The sequence below is a fragment of the Amblyomma mixtum genome, chromosome 9 (assembly GCF_055824585.1).
Source record: "Amblyomma mixtum isolate Tamu chromosome 9, ASM5582458v1, whole genome shotgun sequence".
Taxonomy (NCBI): domain Eukaryota; kingdom Metazoa; phylum Arthropoda; class Arachnida; order Ixodida; family Ixodidae; genus Amblyomma; species Amblyomma mixtum.
This window is the reverse complement of record NC_143020.1, coordinates 106,329,369-106,349,384: the sequence shown is the minus strand read 5'-3', so window position 1 is coordinate 106,349,384 and position 20,016 is coordinate 106,329,369. Positions and strand designations below refer to the sequence as shown.

The 20,016-nt window shown below is 48.1% G+C and overlaps 1 protein-coding gene across 1 annotated transcript; it reads left to right on the top strand.

Moving 5' to 3' along the window:
• Positions 1–4,507: 4,507 nt before the first annotated feature.
• LOC149330555 (uncharacterized) lies at positions 4,508–18,366 on the top strand. The gene is made up of 8 exons (XM_089559444.1): positions 4,508–4,635; positions 6,332–6,483; positions 9,552–9,807; positions 11,114–11,280; positions 13,043–13,134; positions 15,582–15,740; positions 16,547–16,616; positions 18,260–18,366. Exons 1-8 carry the CDS (start codon positions 4,508–4,510, stop codon positions 18,364–18,366), a joined length of 1,131 nt encoding a protein of 376 aa, XP_089415570.1.
• The last annotated feature ends 1,650 nt before the right edge of the window (positions 18,367–20,016 follow it).

The following is a 20,016-nucleotide window of genomic DNA, read 5'->3' as shown; positions in this document are numbered from 1 at the left end:
CCATATCTTTACCAAGAAAATTCTACTTCTGAGAATTTTTGAAAGTGTTCGCTGAAACACCTGGTATGTCTTGGCTCATTGGCTTCTTGGCGCATGTGAGAGCACAGTCACTGAAGAAGTTTGAATTTTGAAGTTCATTCTCAGCTTCCTCATAGACAAACTAGAGCACCCCGAACAAAAGGTGTTTCCTTGCAGCTAAATAGGTTCAGGGCCACATACAACCTGTACACAGGTTGTATGGACGTACAGTCGCCGTCAAAAGTAAATGGAAGGGGACGTTGTCAAAAAAATTAAATTTCTTTAAATCTAAAGCATAATGGTCCATGCTTGTTGGTGCGCAGGGCAATTCGCAAAATCACAATTGGGCTGAGCATATGTATCAAAGGTGCATGAATTTGGGGACAAATGATTAAATTTTTTCGTGAACATTGCCTTCCATTTACTTTTGACGGCACCTGTACACTGTATCCTGCTACCTCAACGCTCTCAACAAAAGGCATTCACTCTGGCTTACCAGTAGCATCGCTACTGGTAAGCCACCTTCCGGAGCCCTCCACTGCGGCGTCCCTCATAGCCTGAGTCGCTTTGGGACGATAAACCCCCATAAGCCATAAGCTTTATCACTTCCACTCGGTTTAACTACGACAGAACCCTACAACGTTTCTCTACTTTAGATGCGGTTAAGCGTGCAGAAAATACGGCAAACAAAGGTAAAGCGCTCGACTTGAAACATTTAAGCAGTGCACAGCGAACAGCAAGTGTAGGTTTGCCCTCACGCACCGCGGATGGGGCTGCGATGGCACGCTGCGAGACGCATGCACCTGCCGGAAATGTACAACGGAATGGCAAGTGCAGCATTTCATCTGTTCTTTGTTATAGTCGCAAAGTGAGTCAAGGGTACAGTGAACGCTAAAAGTTTATCTCGTGATCTAGAAGTTGGTTTTGATGTGAAGGTTAATGGCGGCGCTGAGCGAAGACGTCACTGGCTTTTCACGAGCGGTGGTGGCCAGACGGAAAGCGAATGTAACAACTTTTATTCCCTTGCTTAAGTTTTTTAGCCGCAGTCGCCTTTCTGGTGGTGCTGGTGGTGGTAGTGTTTTAGTAGGGGTATTATAAAGGGCAGGCAGGGTAAGCTTTGCGTTGAAAGTGTCGGCAGTTGCGCTGCATGTGCCATATAGTCTGAAGAAAATGTAAACCCTGCAAGTGCATAAGAGGACAGTGCACAGTAAGAATTACCGTGTTGAGATATAAATCTCTTCTTGTTGCGCTGAAGTATTTCAGGCTGATGAAAACAAATGGCGGCTGGCGGTTTAGCATTGCTAAGCGTGAGATCTTTTTATTTTTTATTTATTTACTCACACTTTCAGCCTGAGCCAGAACAGGAGTTTCAGGATGTATACAATAAAAATTATTAGACATTAAAAAACGAAAAAAAAAATAAAAAAATCAATTAAACTATACAATTTGCTAGTGCTTGCAGTGTTAACATACAGGATGCACATTACATTGTGCGAAAAACAGTTTTTTGCAAATGGACACCACCGCCACGTACTTTTTGAAAGCATGGTTGGGGTGTTCACTGACCCCTTGAGGACAGCAAGTTATGAGCGTCATCAACTTTATCATCGTCAATGTCAATTCACCCAATGTACGCCGGCGGCCTATGCTACAGTGCCGCGTTTGTGCATCACTACCGCCACATGACTCAAAGCGCGAATATTAGTTTGATAGCAGTACTAGTTGATGAAGAAGACGATGTGCAGTGCACAGCGCGGGAGTGTGTTGCTATTTAACACGTTGCCATTCTGTCAAAGGCTACAACAACAACAACACGAGGCGTGTTCCGTTGCGGCGATAGCGTAGTTTACAGAAGACACGAAACTGTAAACTTGTGCCTGAAACAATTGAACATTGTTTTATAGACTGCAAAGATGCAATTTTGTTTTGGGAAGTGTCGCAGAGGAGGCTACAGAAATATTTTCTCCTGAATTCCTACAGTGTGCTCTACGTTGTTGTTTCCCAACCTGACTCGACATATGATTCCTCTCATTGGTCTTGCATGCGCCTTTGGAAAACGCGCATGCAAGACCGCAACGTTGATCATGTTGCTTCGCCCAGAATTCATTTTAGCCGAATGTTGCTGCAGGTAACGGACATTTACAAAGAAGTGAACTTTTTACCGGATTGGTGTCCTCTCCTGATGCGGTGTATATCCTTACCGGCCTTTTAGTTCTATATTTAATATCATGTTTGTGGCATGTAGTGCCTACCTAGGTGCTCTGTAGATAGTCTTTTTTGTGTGTGTATACACACACACATATGTATATATATCCTTTCTGCACGAAACCATGTAAATAAATACCATAAAAGAAAGAAAAAAATGCAATGGTAGCCTAATGCTCTCGTGCAGTGGCCAGCGAAGCTGATCTCTTCGCCCCGCCGCGGGTTCGCATCCCATTCGCGGATGTTTACTTTATCTGTTTCTATTTATTTATTTCAATTGGCTCAAACCCACAATCATCGCAAACCCACAAACATCACAAGAGCTGCTCGGGGTTTACCCATTGGAATAGTCCTTTCGCACTAGAAAACTGCGGGAACAACGCATAGTTAAAGTATAGCAGTGACGCAGCACAATCGATTTTGTGCAGCCCATAGAGATTCTCAATGTTACCTAGAGGGAAATCTGGCGGCGCAGCATTTCATCCGCCATGTAGAGGCGCAGGAATTCCGGGAAGGTGAGGGTTCGCATGGCTCTCATTGGCGTAAAACCTGGATCCCGCCATAACAATACGACTTTTCCGGAGGTAAACGTGTAATAAATGCTTCGGAAGTTTCCACACCATTCTGACACCGAACTGTCACTTGGGTTTAATTTACTGAAGTGAAAAACGCCCTATTGAAATAATTGCATCTGCGCACAGGAGAGCATTACGGACAGGACGTTAATGATGGTGTGGCTTATAGCCAATGAGAAACGCACGAAAAGGCACTGACGTCCCCGCAGGTATACAGTTCGCGGAAACGACATGTGGTAGCAATGCCCGTATTTTATTTTTTGTTCTTTTTCGCCGACAAAGGCTCCGGTTTCCCTTTCTTCCCTTTGGCGATGATGATGGTGATGATGGTGATGGTGGTGGTGATGACGACGGTGATGATGATGATGATTTTTTATGGCGCAAGGGCACCTCTGGCCAAAGAGAGCCATGGCAAAAGGTTGTTTCTTCTATTCAAGTTGGGGTCAACGACCGATTTCCCGAGCATTTCACCCCAAAGAAGCCGAGCACCAGACCAGGGGAAAGCTTGTACCCATTGTATCACCGGTGGGTACCTGGTGGCACTGGGGATCGAACACCGCACCTACCGCATGCGAGGCGGATGCTCAAGCGACCAGGCCACCGCTGTGGTGAACCTAAGCATCTCACATTTGCATCTCCCTTTGCCAGCTGCCAGAGCCAGCAACATGAGCGAGCGCTACTGCCAAGGCCCCCAGGCATCAACCGGATGACTACGGCACAGACTACGGCGGCAGTGGCTTGGAGCATCATATAAAGGCACCGCTTCATCGAGAACGGATCATATCGGCAGCAGCGGCGGAAGTGCGCGGACGGCAGATCTAATTGTCTGGATTTTACAGGTGGGTGTTTCTTTTCATGCGCTGTGGAAAAACAGCGCATATTCTGCTATTGTTCATGCGGCTGCTACCCAGCGCATCATATGTGTACAATGTCACGTGGTTCACTTGTTGAATCTTTTGCTCGGAATGTTCTTTTCTCCTTTCATATTGGCGCATGCTTAGGAATACAAGAGACTGTGATGGTGGTCGTGGTGTAACACGTTTATTAAAACCGCATTTCCTTTAAGCGTTCGACAGGTCCTGGGCCAAGGTGACGAGGGCGCGTCGCAGTTTCAGGACTAGGAATTCGAGCCAGATAGGCCACGGTGAGGGTTGGGGTAAAGTATAGGCGGGAGACCGGGCGGCCGAGTGGCACTGTGTAAGGCAGTGTCCTACATCTGCATATGTGTGTGGACAGTTTGGGCACTGAGGTGTAGAAGTGTACCCGTATGAGAACAAGAGGCAACGCCTCTCGCAAACGCTACAAGTGTCCCACATGACGAAAGGGCAAGACGCGCACAGTTCAAACTTCGAAAGGAAAAATTCAGGAGGTGGTTGGTGCGGTTATAATTGCAGAACTCATCAGAAAGGTATATCAACTTTTGATCAAATTTAAAGTGTGTGGACTACAGAACGCGATGCAGATTATGTTGCCAAACACGATCAATTTGTCACGCGCATAGGATGAACTGTCGTGCACAGATAAGCGTGATGCACTTCTTGTTTATCTCTAGAACCTAGAAACTCCCCAGAGGGCGCCACATTTTGTGAAAAATGCGGATTGCAGCACCAGATGTATGATCGTACCGCAAACTCTTCCTTAATATGCAATAAATTGCAGTAAGCAACATGACTGGCAGCGAAACATGTACTGAGTCAACGACGAAGTCTATGGCGGTTACCATGTCGGATATAGAACGTCTCGGGAAGGTCAAGATGTTTGACGAAGCCAGGGCCTACATCTCTGCCGGAGCGGGCCACGACCAGACCCTGAGGGAGAACACCGAAGCGTTCAAGTGGTGAGCCTATCGTCTGGAGCATGTCTGCGGCAGCGTATGAGTATCGAGCGCAAGCAATATCAAACGATTATTGCGTCATTAACCATCTTCGCTACATCCGGTACAAATATTTCGTTACATCCGGATATCTACTTTTTTATGCCAATGTATACAGCGTAAGGATACAAATCGTTTGACACCCCTTCGAATGTGCTGCGTCGGTTAACTACGCCGTAATGGACGTTCGAAGTTTCAAACACACACGGTTTGGAGAATGAAAGGTCGGGGGGGGGGGGGGGGGGGGCGAGTCCCTATGATAAGCTACGCTTCGATTCGACCAGTAATCTCATGCTCCGTAACGCACTGAATCGTTTGATATCACTCCGAACATTCTACGCCAGTTAGGTGGCCCACAATCTGTGTACCAATGGTACCCCTACTTGTCCCACTTGAATGACTGTTTCATACTAACGCGACCTTCAGTAATGCGAGTATTCGAGCTAACGCTCGAAAAAAAGACAAGACCGTCAGCACCGAGAGGCGCAATCCGAGCTGGTCTGTAGTTCCATAAAAGCAAGTTCACTTCGGCTGCGCATGTTTGCCCTGGTGTGGCTAAGACGAAACTCATTACTATTAATAGCTACAAACGGCTTCTGTAGTATTAGAAACCCCATAGGGGAAAAATGTGTCGTTGGTCGCATAAGTGACGTCACCACACCAGAAATATATCTGGTTGTATGTAGACGGTCACGTAGGGGTCCGCAGACAAAAACATAAAAAATAGCAGCCGCGGTGGCTCAGTTGTTATGGCGCTCGACTGCTGACCCGAAAGACTGGTTCGATCCCGGCCGATGCAGTCGAATTTCAATGGAGACGAAATTCTAGAGGCCTGTCTACTAGGCGATGTCAGCGCACGTTAAAGAACTTCAGGTGATCTAAATTTCCGGAGCTCTCCACTACGGCGTCCCTTATATATAGCCTGAGTCGCTTTGGGACGCTAAACCCCTATATACAATAAACAAACATGAAAGAATAACAAAAAGCTCAATGTACGCCATCAGCACCTTCATATATCGCAATGCCAACACATAATGCAATTAGCAGCATGGCAGTAATGATTCAGGCTTCACACAAGATTGTTGGTTTTGAGTGTCTAGTGTTTCCGCACTAAAGTAATCGATGTACAAGGCAAAACTCAGGATGAGAAGGGGCACCTCTGGCGCACCGAGCGCTGCACTTTGATGTGCGTTCCCACCGCCTTATTGATTCGTCCAACCAATGTACACCATGGCGACACTCCGCCTAACAGAACGTCAACATCACCTTGATCAAGACATCGCCGCACCCTACATTCCGCGCATTGAGCTGATAGTTTATCGCACTTTGCTTCGGATGTCGTATCTTAGTCAACTTCATTGGGAGACTGACGATGGCAGTGGTACCGGTCTTGAAGGCGGTGATGTTCGTGATTAGCATGTCGCCTGATTAAGTGCGGCCTGAATGGCCTCGGTCATGCGGCTATATATAAATTAGAAATATGTGAAGAATTTACATACAAAAGAATATTCCGTTTCTCAAGTAATCCTAGGAATGGTCGCCTTGAATGTTTTCATAATAAAAGCATCTATAGCTCCAAGCAACCCAAGCAAAATGTGTAGATTTCAAGCTACGTTTAAGCCATTGCTTCAAAACTTAGTTGAAACCACGTGGCCTACAGGCTTCGTTTCAGGCCACGGATTCTCGTGGACGTGGACGCAGTGAACACCTCCACAACCGTACTCGGCCGCTCCATATCCTTCCCGGTCGGCTTGTCACCGACTGCCGTTCACAAGATGGTGAACCCCGTGGGAGAAATTGGCACTGCTCAAGGTAATATTGACAGCCATGGGCTTCTTGGTTTTCAAATGGGTTCCGCAGTATATTTTTTTTTATGAAAGTGCTTGAACGTGTATTCCGCCAGGAGCAGAGATTAGATAAGGATTAACGGGGAACATGTCAGAAACTGTGCAGTAGGTCAAATTAGGAGCCTGCAAACAACTGCCTGCATTGCGTCGGCTTTGAAACTACAAGTAATCTATAGTCGGATGCAGCTTAAATCTGCTGTGAAGCTCCGCCCACATTCGACGTTCGCGCATAGAATTCCTCTACGACGAAAAAGTAGTTCGCCGCTTAAACGCTTCTTGTTACGTAAACAAGAAGCTTATCACAAGCAAAAAAAAAAAAATGAGCTCTAGAATTTTGATACATGGATTGTTAAGTCAAACATTAAAAAGCTGATTTCGTTTACAGTTGCGATTGGCCAGCGGAGTAATACAGGGCGCCGCTGACCGCGGCCCAGTGCTAGCAACTGCTGTTTTTTTTTTTAAGATGTATCCTACTATAGAGCCGAGCCTAAGATCCGCGCTGCACTCGATAGACAACAGTGGAGTGCGCATTTCCGGGGAGTTGATTAGCAAAAGTGAATTTTCTGTCTGGAACGACCTGTCCGGTCTGCACACAACTGAGAGTGGACGTGGTGGTGGCAGTGGTGGTGATGGCGGCGGTGCTGGTGCTAATTTGTAAGAGGCGCCCGTGTGCTGTGCGATGCCAGTGCACGTTAAAGATCCCCAGGTGGTCGAAATTATTCCGGAGGCCTCCACTACGTTTCCTATTTCTTCCATTCTTCTTTCACTCCTTTATTCCTTCCCTTAAGGTGCGATTCGATAGTCCACCGAGATCTGCGACACAATTAGTGCGTAATTTCTTTTCCTCAAAACGAATTTTCAATTTCTGGCACCGTTTCATAAGGCCAGTGTCTAAAACCTTCAAGAATAATGTTAACATTGATCGCCGCTCAGCTCGGAAGCCCTTGGGTACAGAATGCGGGAAACGTCGTCCAACGGAACGTTCAAACTACTCAGGCGGTTGAGGATCGCCTCACGCTCGTCACAAAAACGCGGGCACGCTGAAACGAAATGGTTCGCAACGCCCGCAACAGTACAGTTTAAACACATTTGAGAGGTGGCGGGGTGAATCTCGTGAATCCAAACTGGCGTATAGGCGATGTTCGTGCACCGGCCATACAAGCGAGTGACTCTGTCGCGTGACAAGCCTCGTGTAACGCAAGGAAGCTGCAGAAGCAGCCGAAGTGCAGCAAAGTGCTGCAACACTAGCTGAGAGTGGCAGACGCCGATGGCTGAGAGACACATACGACACTAACGCCTCGAGGGACCACCGCGGTGGCTCTGGGGTTATGGGGCTCGGCTGCTGGCGCGAAATACGCGGGTTCGATCCCGGCCGCAGCGGTCGAATTTCGATGGAGGCGAAATTCTAGAAGCCCATGTACTGTGCGATGCTAGTGCACGTTAAAGATCCCCAGGTGGTGGAAATTTCCGGAGCCCTTCACTACGGCGTCCCTCACAGCCTGAGTCGCTTTGGGATGTTAAAACTCCATAAACCATAAAGCCTCCAGGGATTTGCACTTCCTTCGGCAGATCGCGAAGAGTGTTTGTTGGTCGACGGTCATCTAACGATGGTACTTTGAGTCATGGGCATCGGTGGTCAGCGTTATGCCAGAGACGTCGTCGCCTAGCAGCTAAACCTGTTGCTTAAAACGGAGGAGTGCACAGAGAGTGCGTATGAATCGGTGGTGGCAACGCTTCAGCTTGGACGAGTGGTTTCCCGTTGGGCATCGCACGATATCGCCCTGAAATAAATGACCATACTCGCAGAAGCAGACAGACAGACTACCAGGTTTCAGGTTGTGGATGATAGCCACATAGATGCTCTAACCGGTTGATGGGTTTGTAATGGTTTATGGTTTTGGGGGGTTTAACGTTCCAAAGCGACTCACGCTATGAGGGACGTCGTAGTGAAGGGCTCCAGAAATTTCGACCACCTGAGGTTGTTCAACATGCACTCACATCGCACAGTGCACGGGTTTGGGATGGCAGATCACAAAAACGTGGGGACAAGATAGTGACAGCATAATATAAACAACGCACTCAGATAGAAAGGTGCAAACGGGTAAATCGCTAAATAGAAACAATTAATACAATACATTCTCTGTTCTACAGCTCTGTTTGTCTTCTGCTGCGACCCCGCTATATGCATTTTTTGTTGTGTGCTCACAAGTACGGTAGAAGCCGTAAAGTCAGCCAGAGAGTGGTAGCTGGCACAGTTTACGCGAGTCTAACGGTGCTGAAAGTTACACTGTCTGCGACCACTCGGCGTACACTGTAGACATCGAACCGTGCACTTTAGGCCACGTGGACTTGGCCCAGACAACAATGTCCTTTGAGCCGTAACAACGTGCCAAGCCGTGTTCCCAGAAGCATCACCTCTCTCGTATTTGTGTAACTGCCCACAAAACATTTTTTCTTGCTTGTTCAAGCATGCCGACCGTAAGCAAGCATGGGACATGAAAAAACGAGAGGCGTCGCAATGCACTGAACTTTATCAGAGTTTATTTAGAAACGCATGTCAATTGAGCGCAACTATAACCATGACCGCTATGGTGCAGACAATATGCGTAGGAATAAAAATAATCGACGTGCATTATCAAGATATCCAAATTGCAATCTCGATAGCGACTGAGAAGACATGCTGATACCCTTACCTTCAGCGCACTCTGCACCTACTTTACAATGTAAACTCCCATTCACGATGGTCCCTCTGTCTGCTCAGAATGATGTGCTCAATGATGGATGATGTATCTTTTTAACGCAAAAGGACAACAGCAAGCGTTTCGCTCAGCTTCTTTGTGAAACTATGTTCTTGCATCAATAGGAAATACAACGTATATTCTTCACTAGTTAGTTCGCACTGCAGGAGGGAGCAGACGGTGTAAAGAAAATGTCCTCCGTCCCTCCATATACTTGTTCTCGAGTGGACATCTTCACTTTTCGTCTGCTTTGGCTCGCACGAGCTAACTCTGTTCGGGCTGCACCCTTCTGCAGCGGCGCAGGACGCCGGTACGGTGATGGTCCTGAGCTCCCTGAGCACCGCGTCCCTGGAAGACGTGAGGGTTACCGCCCCAAACTGCGTCCTCTGGCAGCAGGTGTGCATCCTACAGGACAGGTCCCTCACCGAGTCCCTGGTCAAGAGGGCCGCCGCTCAAGGTTATGCTGCCATCGTTGTCACCGTAGATGCGCCTGTACCAGGCGACACCGTCATCCACTTCGTACACTCGTGCCGTCTTCCAGAGGGCGCCAGGTTAGCTTCATCTTCATCATCATCAGCTTGACTACGCCCACTCCAGGTCAAAGGCCTCTCCCATGTCGCTCCAATTAACCCTGTCCTTTGGCAGCTGCCGCCACCGTATTCCCGCAAACTTCTTAATCTCATCCGCCCACCTAACTCTCTGCCGCCCCCTGCTATGCTTGCCTTCTCTTCGAATCCACTCCGTTACCCTCAACGACCAGCGGTTATCTTGCCTTCGCATTACATGCCCTGCCCAAGCCCATTTCTTCCTCCTTATTTCAACTAGGATGTCATTAACGCGCGTTTGTTTCCTCACCCACTCTTGCTGCTTCCGGTCTCTTAACGTTACACCTATCATTTTTTTTCCATAGCTCGCTGCGTTGTCCTTAACTTAAGCTTAACCCTCTTCGTTAGCCTCCACGTTTCTGCCGCATAGGTAAGTACCGGTAAGATAGAGTGCTGTTGTATACAGCCGGGTTAGCTTACGTTTCTGCGAAGTTGTTAGAAGAGTCCTTTTCTTCTTCTGTTCCGAGCGGCCAGTTTTGCGCCGTGGCACTGCAATAGTCAGCTCCTCACAACGGCTTGCGAAGCTAACCGTTCGCAAGTGAACGGCACCATGCAAGGAGGAAACGTTTCAGAATTTGTACACTGATTCTATGCAGCCGTTCATACGGAGAATACGTAGATGTATCTAGTTTAGCGGAACTCGGAAGGGCAACTTAGGTCTTCAACAAGGAAATACTTCTCGTCAGCATCCGCCTATATTTGCCTCCACACCCCCAGCACATGTTCGTGTGCACTCCACCCGCATGGCATGCGTGTTGCAATCACCCTGAGTGCCGATGGTCGGCTTTGTTTTTGAGGCTAGTGTCATCTAAACGCCAAAGTGCTATGTGCCTGGTGCCCTCAATTATCAGAAGCATTTTCGTGTGCAACAATTATTATTCGGTCGTTCAAAAGAAAATGTAGCTGGATTTGCAGGTGTGGCTGTAATCGGACAAGGGACTGCGCAACAGTGAGGTCGGCTCCTGACTCAAAGCGGCACTTCTTCCTCAGTGACGTCAGATATCATGTATTATGTGCAATAACGACATCAGCGGCTCTCATACTGATGTATGGAAGTTAAAAAGAGTTAACTGCATTCACCGATTCAATACAAAGTAACCATGCCAGATGGCGCGGCGAGCGCGTGGCGTCCGCCAGCTGCGGCGGTAACTAAGCAACGGCTCAAGGTCGGCCTCTGTGCCTCCTCGGAGCAGCGCAACAGCGAAATCGCAAGTTCGTGGCCAATGTAGCTTTCGCTACAAAATCTTTGCAGTTTTGCCAACATGGAGGCTTCATATGCGAACCACACGAACAGTGATGAGACGCGTCACGACTCTTACTGGAGCGGCATGGACGTTCTACGTACGGCTACTCTCGCTGACATTGACTGGTTGTGCGGACTCTCCGATCTGCCCGTGGTCGTGAAGGGTGTTCTCACCGGTAAGTGAGAGCGCTTCAAGCGCTTTCGGATCGACGATATGCTACCATGGTGACTCCTGTTGTGTGACTGCATGCCAGCCGAAACTATCATAAGCACCATCGTAGGCTTAACTACGTCCACATCACTACCAGGGTCTGTTCCTCATCCCTCTAATCAGCTCTGTCCTGTGTCAGCTGCGGCCACTTTACCCCAGAAAACTCCGTAATCTCATCCGTCCACCTGACTTTCGCTGACCCCTGCTATGTTTGTATTTTCTTGAAATCCACACTGTTGCCCTAAGGGACCATGGTTAATTTCCCTTTGCATCACATGTCCTGCCAATTCCTCGCCGTGATCCAAGCTAGACTGTCATTAACTAGCGTTCATTCCCCGACCCGCTTTGCTCTTGTCTTGTTTCCTTACGCCCTATCACTTGGTCTCGGAAAATGATCAAAGGGCTTCAGATCGCTCTTTTAACTGGGACCTAATGCTGGCCTTGAATAGTATTGAGGCGAAAGCCTTTAATACCTCATCGTTGTCGACACAAGGTTGTGAGCAGAAGGTTGTCAGCAGAGGTGTCACGCTTTTCTAGTCAGACCAGCAAAAAAAATATTTTTGCACGATGGGATTCGAACCTATATCCTTCCGTTCCTCAGCCGAGCGTGGTAATGGCTACACTACTTCCTGCCAACGCATACGTAGTTCTCCTTGTCTACGACGCTGGAGAGTTTGCAGAAAGGCGTCGAATAAGACGGATGCCTCCAAAACGCCGCCGTCCAGTGTCTCCAGCATTTAGGACTCCCAAAAAGTTGTGTACTTAACATCTCAACACCGCATCAGTGACACAAGCAGCAACACCGTGCTAAAGGCTTTCGCCTCACCACACTTTAGGTCAGCAAAGTGCCCCCCTGAATTTTTTTCCCCTCCGCTTCCTCTTCCTATTCGATGTGGTACCCTGGGAACGGCCTCCTTAAGGGAACGGCTGAGGTCTGCAGGCCAGGACTCGAAGGGCTGGCGTGGAGTATACGTGTGCAGCTAGGAGCTGATATTTATATAAAATGTACTGTTTTGATCAACAGTGCCGAAGCATTCGGGTTTTGATGTTTTCAGCGGGGCTCCTACCAAAGACCCCCCGCGCCCCAGCACTCCAGAGCTCGGGAGGGATGAGCACGAGAGCTCTTTTTGCTCGTCGGTGTCCGAAACGCGGGCAGACTAGAAGATTTTGATCTGCCCTGCTGATTTTTGCAATAGCTCATATTTGCATTTAAGAACGTTCAGTTTTCCAGACGGATATCTTGATGTTTTCGTGCCGGTGAACTTCAAGCACTAGCGTCAGCATAGTAGTAAGACACGTTTTCAAAAAGAACGTTTTTTTTTTTTGCTTTCTTCCGCACGCCTGCTTTTTCTATCCAGTTGGTACTTTCCTGGTACCATTTGGTCAGTATAGGCCGGCTAGCTTGGGAGGAAAGTTGAACTCCTCTTCCATTCTTTATTGACCTGGAAATGCATTTGTCCAACTGCGACAGTACGCAACAGACCTTAGATGTAAGCTCAGAAGCAGTACGTTACGAAACGCCCAAAGAACGTTAAGCCTATTGTACACCTCACTGGCTTTGTGCGTACACAACGCGGGAAGTTTACAAGCGATTTGCCTGTAACCATGTCTACCTCACCAGGTTGATTGGAGAAATATAGAAAAGGCATTTGCCCTGCAGTGGGTGTAGTCAGGATAATTATGATGATGATAATCTATACCTGAGGGTGTTTCATCTTCGCTCGCAGCCGAGGCAGCGCTCGCGGCGTATCAGCATGGCGCTTCGGCCGTCATGGTGTCAAACCACGGAGGACGCACGCTGGACGGAGTTCCAGCAACGGTACGTTCAATGTCGAATGCGCGTAATTTCGCCTTCGACCTCCCCGCCTAGTACTCGTGTGCATTCGCATTAAGTTACTGTAGAGCACCCACTGTAGTATAACTCGGTGCTGGGCTAGTTGGTCATTCATTATTTAAAGACTGCATGTAATGCTATTAGGAAGAACACAGAGTTGTGTCGTCCTCTGTCTGTGTTCTTCCTAGTTGCTCTACATCAAATCGTCCAGTGTAAAACGGGTTGTGTGCTCCTTTACGCAAAGCAGTTGTATGCTTGTGCAGCGAATTAGTGAAAAACCGGGAGATAGGTGTACATGTTCATCCAAGGGTTTTCATGGGTCGCAGAACCTTTACGCGTCATATATGAGACACAGATGTACAGAGTCGTGGTCTCAGTAACAACCGTTCCTTCCGACACTGCAGTCATTTGTAATAAGCCAATGGGCAATAAAACTACCTTGGATGTTCTGGGGACGTTTTGGATGTCCATGGGACGTCCACGGGAGTTTTTATGAGCGTTGGGCAGCGCTGCGCACTGAAATAATTCTTTGTGAATGATCGGTGTCGTGCCACTCTTGCCATTGAGAATGTCATTTTCTCACAACTACAGTTTTAAGTTAAAGACTGCCTCTCTCTCTCTCTCTCTGTGTGTGTGTGTGTGCGTGTGCGTGTGTGCGTGCGCGTGCGTGTGCGTGCGTGTGTGCGTGTGCGCGTGTGCGTGTGTGTGTGTGTGTGTGTGTGTGTGTGTGTGTGTGTGTGTGTGTGTGTGTGTGTGTGTGTGTGTGTGTGTGTGTGTGTGTGTGTGTGTGTGTGTGTGTGTGTGTGTGTGTGTGTGTGTGTGTGTGTGTCGAAAGCACAAGTATTAATTTCATATCTGGGAGAATCTTCAGTCATGTAAACTCCCTCTAATGTGAAGATCACAAATTACCGTCACACACATCGACCTTTTGACCCCCTGGCGTCGTTTTCATCTTCTGTGTGTGCCCTGCACACTAGTCGGTAATCTCGTCCATGCGTTGTGTTTTGTGGGTGAAGTCATGTGGACAGGCCTCCTTGGCAACCTGTGTTTTCGTCCGTACCTTACTGAAAAGCTTACAATAGGACTCGGCGCTTAGTACGAATGGTTCGAACACCTTTATACTTCACAAGCTGATAGGATAAACAAGTTGTTTCCAGCACTGCTTTTGTTCAGTTTTTTTCGCGAGCGCTAGAGCCCGCTGGTTAAATTATTGTCGCTGGCGAGAGACTACCAGGGAACAAAAAATAAAGAGAGGGGGGGGGGGGCGAAAGCGGAACGCAAAGGGTCGCATTGTAAATGATGTGAGTTCATTCAAGAGGAGTACGGTTTTAGCGATCGACAGCAACTGCCAAAAGGCGTGGGCATCATCTAACGGTCATTAGATGACGCAAACTGTGTTCGCGTTTTTTTTTTTATTATGGACATATTAAGTCTCAGTCACTGCCAAACCTGCCCCGCAACAAGTCCTGTATTCCTGGAAGAACGCGGCTTCTTTTCCAGGTGCACTTTGCCGAACGCCATAGCCTCTCTTGGTAGCCTATCGTCACTCACCTGTTAATCAACCACGAGGCCACCCAAAATGCATCAAGCACCGGCCATCCTAGGTCCGCTGCCTAGTTGACATCGATTGGTTCCGCAGAGTGAAAGAGAAAATACTGCATTTAAGGTTGAATAGACCTACAGGTATTCCTCTGCAAGGAAAACCATGGCCAAGCTGTCCGAGACTACTTCCGGTAGGAGGGGATCAAGGTAAAAGGAAGAAGGTCAAAATTGTAGAGCTGTAGCAAAGGATGCAGTCTTCAACTATTAATATGGAGCCGGGAAAATGGGACCGGGAGGGTAGAAGCCATAATGGAAGAACTATTCGCGACTTTCACGTACAGCGTCGCCGTCTCGTGGCCGCCTCCGAGACCACCCAAGAGGTGACACCGGTGATTGGCATGTGACTTGGCCCGCCATCACGTGCCGAACATTTTTATTCACGCTAAAGCGTTAAAGTGCCGTTCGACGGAAACCTCCGTATCGGCGTCGTTGCCACTGGAAAATGCTGATTGGTCGATACAGGTATAGTGATGTAGAAAAGCAGTTTCACTGAAAAGAACAAAGGTGGTCAAGTGGAATCGAACCGCTGTCTTTTAGGTCGGGAGCCGGAACGCTACCTCTGCATTGCCAACAGATAATGCGATGAGGAGCCCCTGGGAATTTTTAATGCAGCTTCAAGCAACGCAACGAAGCACTGCACAAAGCTAGGCGGCAGCCGGATCATCTCTCGGGAGAAGCCATATTGGATTTCCAGCGACGCCCCCTGCACATGTGAAAGTTGGGAATAGACGCACTGTATTGATGAAGGTGTTTACCCGAATGGTCCAGATGGTGTATAGTACTTGTGCTCTGGTTACACAACGGTTTTCCTTTCTCTCTCTTTGCTGCAGATCGACGCCCTTCCTGAAGTGGTGGCGGCCGTGGGCGACCGCATGGAGGTCTACCTGGACGGAGGAGTGCGCTCGGGGGCAGACGTGGCCAAAGCGCTCTCGCTCGGAGCACGGGCCGTGTTCGTCGGAAGGCCCGCGCTGTGGGGGCTCGCCTACGACGTACTCTCATTTTCTTCGTTCCTCTCACCTTCAACCTTATTGTGCCCGTATTGAACTATATGCAAGCCGCAATGTGACCGGCAATGCCAACGGGCTCATTACTCACAGGACGCTACTCAATGGACATTGGAACTCCCTACGACGTCCTGTGGACGTTTAGGACGTCCACAGGACGTTTAGGACGTCCATGGAACTTCCAAGAGAATACCAGTGCCCATTGGGTAAGGACACCGGCAACAGAACCTCACCTAACAGCCAGAATTTTTATGCGGTTGGAGATCCGTAAAACAAATATCCGAAGACGCGCTCACAGTTGCAAAACCAAAACCTTGTTTTCTGTGCTTCAAGTGGCCCTCAGTTTTTTTACGAAAGCACGTAGGAGAGTGTGGCGCATATGGCCATCGACGGGCTTTGCCGCTGGCAATGACTGTCTAACGGCAAAATACATGATGTACTCGTGGACAAGACATTCTTACCATCCCAGTGTAAAAGCGCTCAGTAGCTCTGCTTCATAAAAAAGCTGCAGCCCAGGAGAAAGCCCACCGAACACTGCTCGTACTTCAAAAAAAAATATATCGTAAAAATGCGGAAGGAATTTCTTACACATTTCAGTGTTTTTCGTCGGCAAATAACTGTATGTAGCAACAGCGTCCTTTTATAACACAACTCTTCAATGCCAGAAGCATATAGAGAAAGCTTCTAAGTCCAGCAGCGGCATACATGCTCAAAGGCATGGGCAATGATTATCACAACCGAAGGGTTAGCTGTCTGATGTGATGCTTCTGTTCTCTTTCTTTCCTTCGCAGGGCAAGCAAGGTGTCCTTAAGGTACTGGACATCCTGAGAGAAGAACTCGAGCGCACAATACGGTTGCTTGGTGAGTGGCTTCGCATATTTTTAGAATGCCGGTTGAAATGCGCCCTCTGTCTCGCGTTCCATCACGCGATACATACTGTACCTTAAAGGCATGTTGAAGTTTTGTCATTGCATAGTTTTCTGTGGCCTTCATTTGTCGAATGTGAGTGCTTATTACCCGATACCCGTGCTACACAAGCGCTTCAAATGCCATCGCACCGAATGTCATTCTACTAAACTGCCGGTCTTGCTCTGCTAGACCAAGTCTTTCCACAGCCATCGGTTCAAATGTCATTCCAGTCGACGCAGCAGTGTGGAGACATTCGACAGTTTCAAATGTCTTTAAAACGCGAGCTGTGTAGCCTCGTGCGCAGTGTCCTTACGTCATCAACTGAGTCAAGGGAAAAACTGCTGTTCCCCGGCAAAGGGCTCCATTCAAGCCAATGGCGTCCGATGGTTCTCATCCCGTTCTCGTAAACATTACTAGCCTGACAATGCAGGGAGTAGCAGGTGATCTTACATGCATTGTCAATCCACTACCTGCACTACCACGCTGCACAATGAGAACTGAAACTCTCTTGAACGTCCTGCGGACGTCCAGCGGCGTTTAGTGTTCATTGAGTACTCACGCTAGCAAGTTCATGAGAATCGGCGAATGTCATTGGCTGAAAAGAGGTCCTCTGACGTGGAAAAGCCGCTTATTTCTTGGCTTGTATACGACCATAGTAAATATACACTTGCAGTTAAGAAATTTAACTCACATTGCCTGCAATAGTTCTCATTTATTTCCTGTGGCCTAAGTAGCTGCACAACACGGCGACTGCAGTAGGCACCTTAGATATGTTGTTGGTACCGTCCTTAACTGCCTCTTTAGCTTCGGAGTTCGGACGGATAACAGCTGTCATCTTCAAAGAAAACTACACGCCGTCATCGACGGCACCTCGTTCACAGTCATTTATAATTGTAAAACAATAGATATGACAGACGCCCTTTCAAAACGAGCGAACAAAAAAAACGAAACTTGACGGCAACAGTGCCACTGTAGTGTAGCAAGGGAATGATAAAGTTTCCAGCTGAAAATCATTGTGCAGCACCACAGGCAACTCTGTCTACTCCGAATGTCGTTCGAGGCCCCGAAATAGCATTCGACTCGTGTCGTATTGAAGTCTCCTTGCAACGCGTATAAAACTTTGGAACTGACATTTTAGCAGCTGTAACGATACTACGCATGTAAGAAACTCTCTTCTAACTGACCTCTGCGAGTTAGTGTCATTTGGTGCAGATTTGTGAAATGGCCTGCGTAAGGCAGTGCAGAAGAACTGCTCAAAACCCACTTTATTTACCTTTCTTCAGCTGTTTACTGCTTATGAGATTATTTTAAGATCGCCAGCTTCCTCTGCACAACGTGAGGAAGGTATTCACTAGCAAACATAAGGTCGAGGAAAGAGGTGCATTACGGGTAAAAAAAAGTGCACAGCTTTTATTGCATAGCTAAGTCGCGCCGTTTTGCGAGTATCCACAAAAATAGTTGCGTGGACTGATCAGTCTCTGCAGAAATGTTTATTCCTAGAAGTCATTTCTGAAATAATCTCGACCTAATGGTGCACCTAGAATGCGTCAGGCTATGGCCTGACTTGTATGTGACCCCATCTTCTTTCTTTCTAGGTTGCCCTGATGTTAACGACCTTTGTGAAGACTTCGTCATGCGTGAAGAACCCTACTTCAGCGTGCTGAGAGGAGCCGTGTCAATGAATGGAACAGTGAAGCGTTGAGTGACTATCACACAAATAAAAAAAAGAAACGCATACTCCCGGAGACGCACTCTTCTGGCTTATAGGCTACAAAATTTTTGTTGTCGAATAATGTGCATATCTCACAACGTGTTGCCTTGGCAAGGAACCGAAGGAGACCAGATAAAGGAAAAATAAAAAATTGGCAGTGGCTTAGCTCGGCTATGCCAGGATATACGTAGCGAAAGCTAAGGCGAGCTCAACGACGAGGCAAGCGGTGTGACGTCATGCCAAACGGCGGCAAATGCTCCGCGGCGAGGCGCGCGGTTTGATGTCATGCCAGATGGCGCGGCAAGCGCGCGGCGTCCGCTAGCTGCGGCGGTCGGCTCAAGGTCGGTCAATGTGCCTCCTCGGAGCACCGCCACAACGAAATCGCAAGTTCGTGGCCAATGTAGCTTTCGCTACAAAAAAAATCAAGTCGGTTACGATTGTGTCGTTAGAATGTTGGAGTGTTGGCTGCGGTGTGAAAGCAAAGAAATTTTTATATTATTGTGGCCGAAACTACTGGGCTTCCTTCCAATGCTCGAATGAATGTACGGTCGCGAGTAAAAAAGATTAGCACACATGACGGAACACCAGAGCGCCGGAATGACAACGCGTGGCGCTGCGGGTGGCGAAGAGGCTGATAACGAGAGTGCCGGGCCATTCCCATTCTACAGTATTAGGGGGGTTCAGCGGGCTGTCACGGACCAGCAAAATTACCGGCTATATGCTAACATCTATTTTTCCCGCGAGTTCCTTTTGACAAACCATCGCGGACGCACAAAAAAAAACAGTAATAAAAAGAAGCCATCTTTGCTCATGATAACCGACCCAAAATAAATGCTGCATGCACAGTCACGTAGGGTCGGCACTTTAACGCTCGGGCGGTGAACGCTTAATAAAGCTTACTTCCTGCCGTCCCCCCCTAGGCTGCAAACATGGAAACGGCCCTATAGGCAGGTCTACGAACCGCAGCGCCGCGTGGTGAGATATTCCAATTCTGATCGCCAGTAAACTGTGGTAATATTTTTTGCTCGCGACTGTACTTCAACACGTGTTGCCTTGCGCACCATGACCTTTCCGCAGTCTCGCCTGCAGCCCGCTGCAGCAGCGTCCTGGCTCACTGCTAAGTTCGCAGAGCTCACGGCCAGCGGGCGTCCGTTTACCAATATTTATGGCACTTAGAGCATGGCAGCAAAGTGTTGTTCCTGGAAAGCCATCTATGTTATCGAGACAGGTAAAGAGGGAGCGCCAGTGTACACGCGCTAGCTCTGTAACTCTCAGCTCCATTTCCGCGTTAAGTAAATTCGTATTAGAGCTTGTTTCAGTTCCGTGTCAATTACTGGCTACATGTAAATCGTTGTGAAAACAAGGTATTCAGCATCAAGCTTGAACTTTTTTAACCTTCCAAGCAAAAACAGTTGACATAGACAAAACGACTACTGTAGAAAGAGGTCAGCCAGGGACAATATGCACAGCAATTGTTCAGGTTGAAATCCATCGGCCTTCGCCGGCTGGCAAGGTTACAACCTCCAACCAGTTAAGACAAACTTGCTTCGAAATGTTCATGCATCTATCAGTGACGTGCTCCCGTGTTTGCTGCCATAGAGTTGTGTAGCGCTCGTGAATGTCTTATGTGTCCTTTCTTCT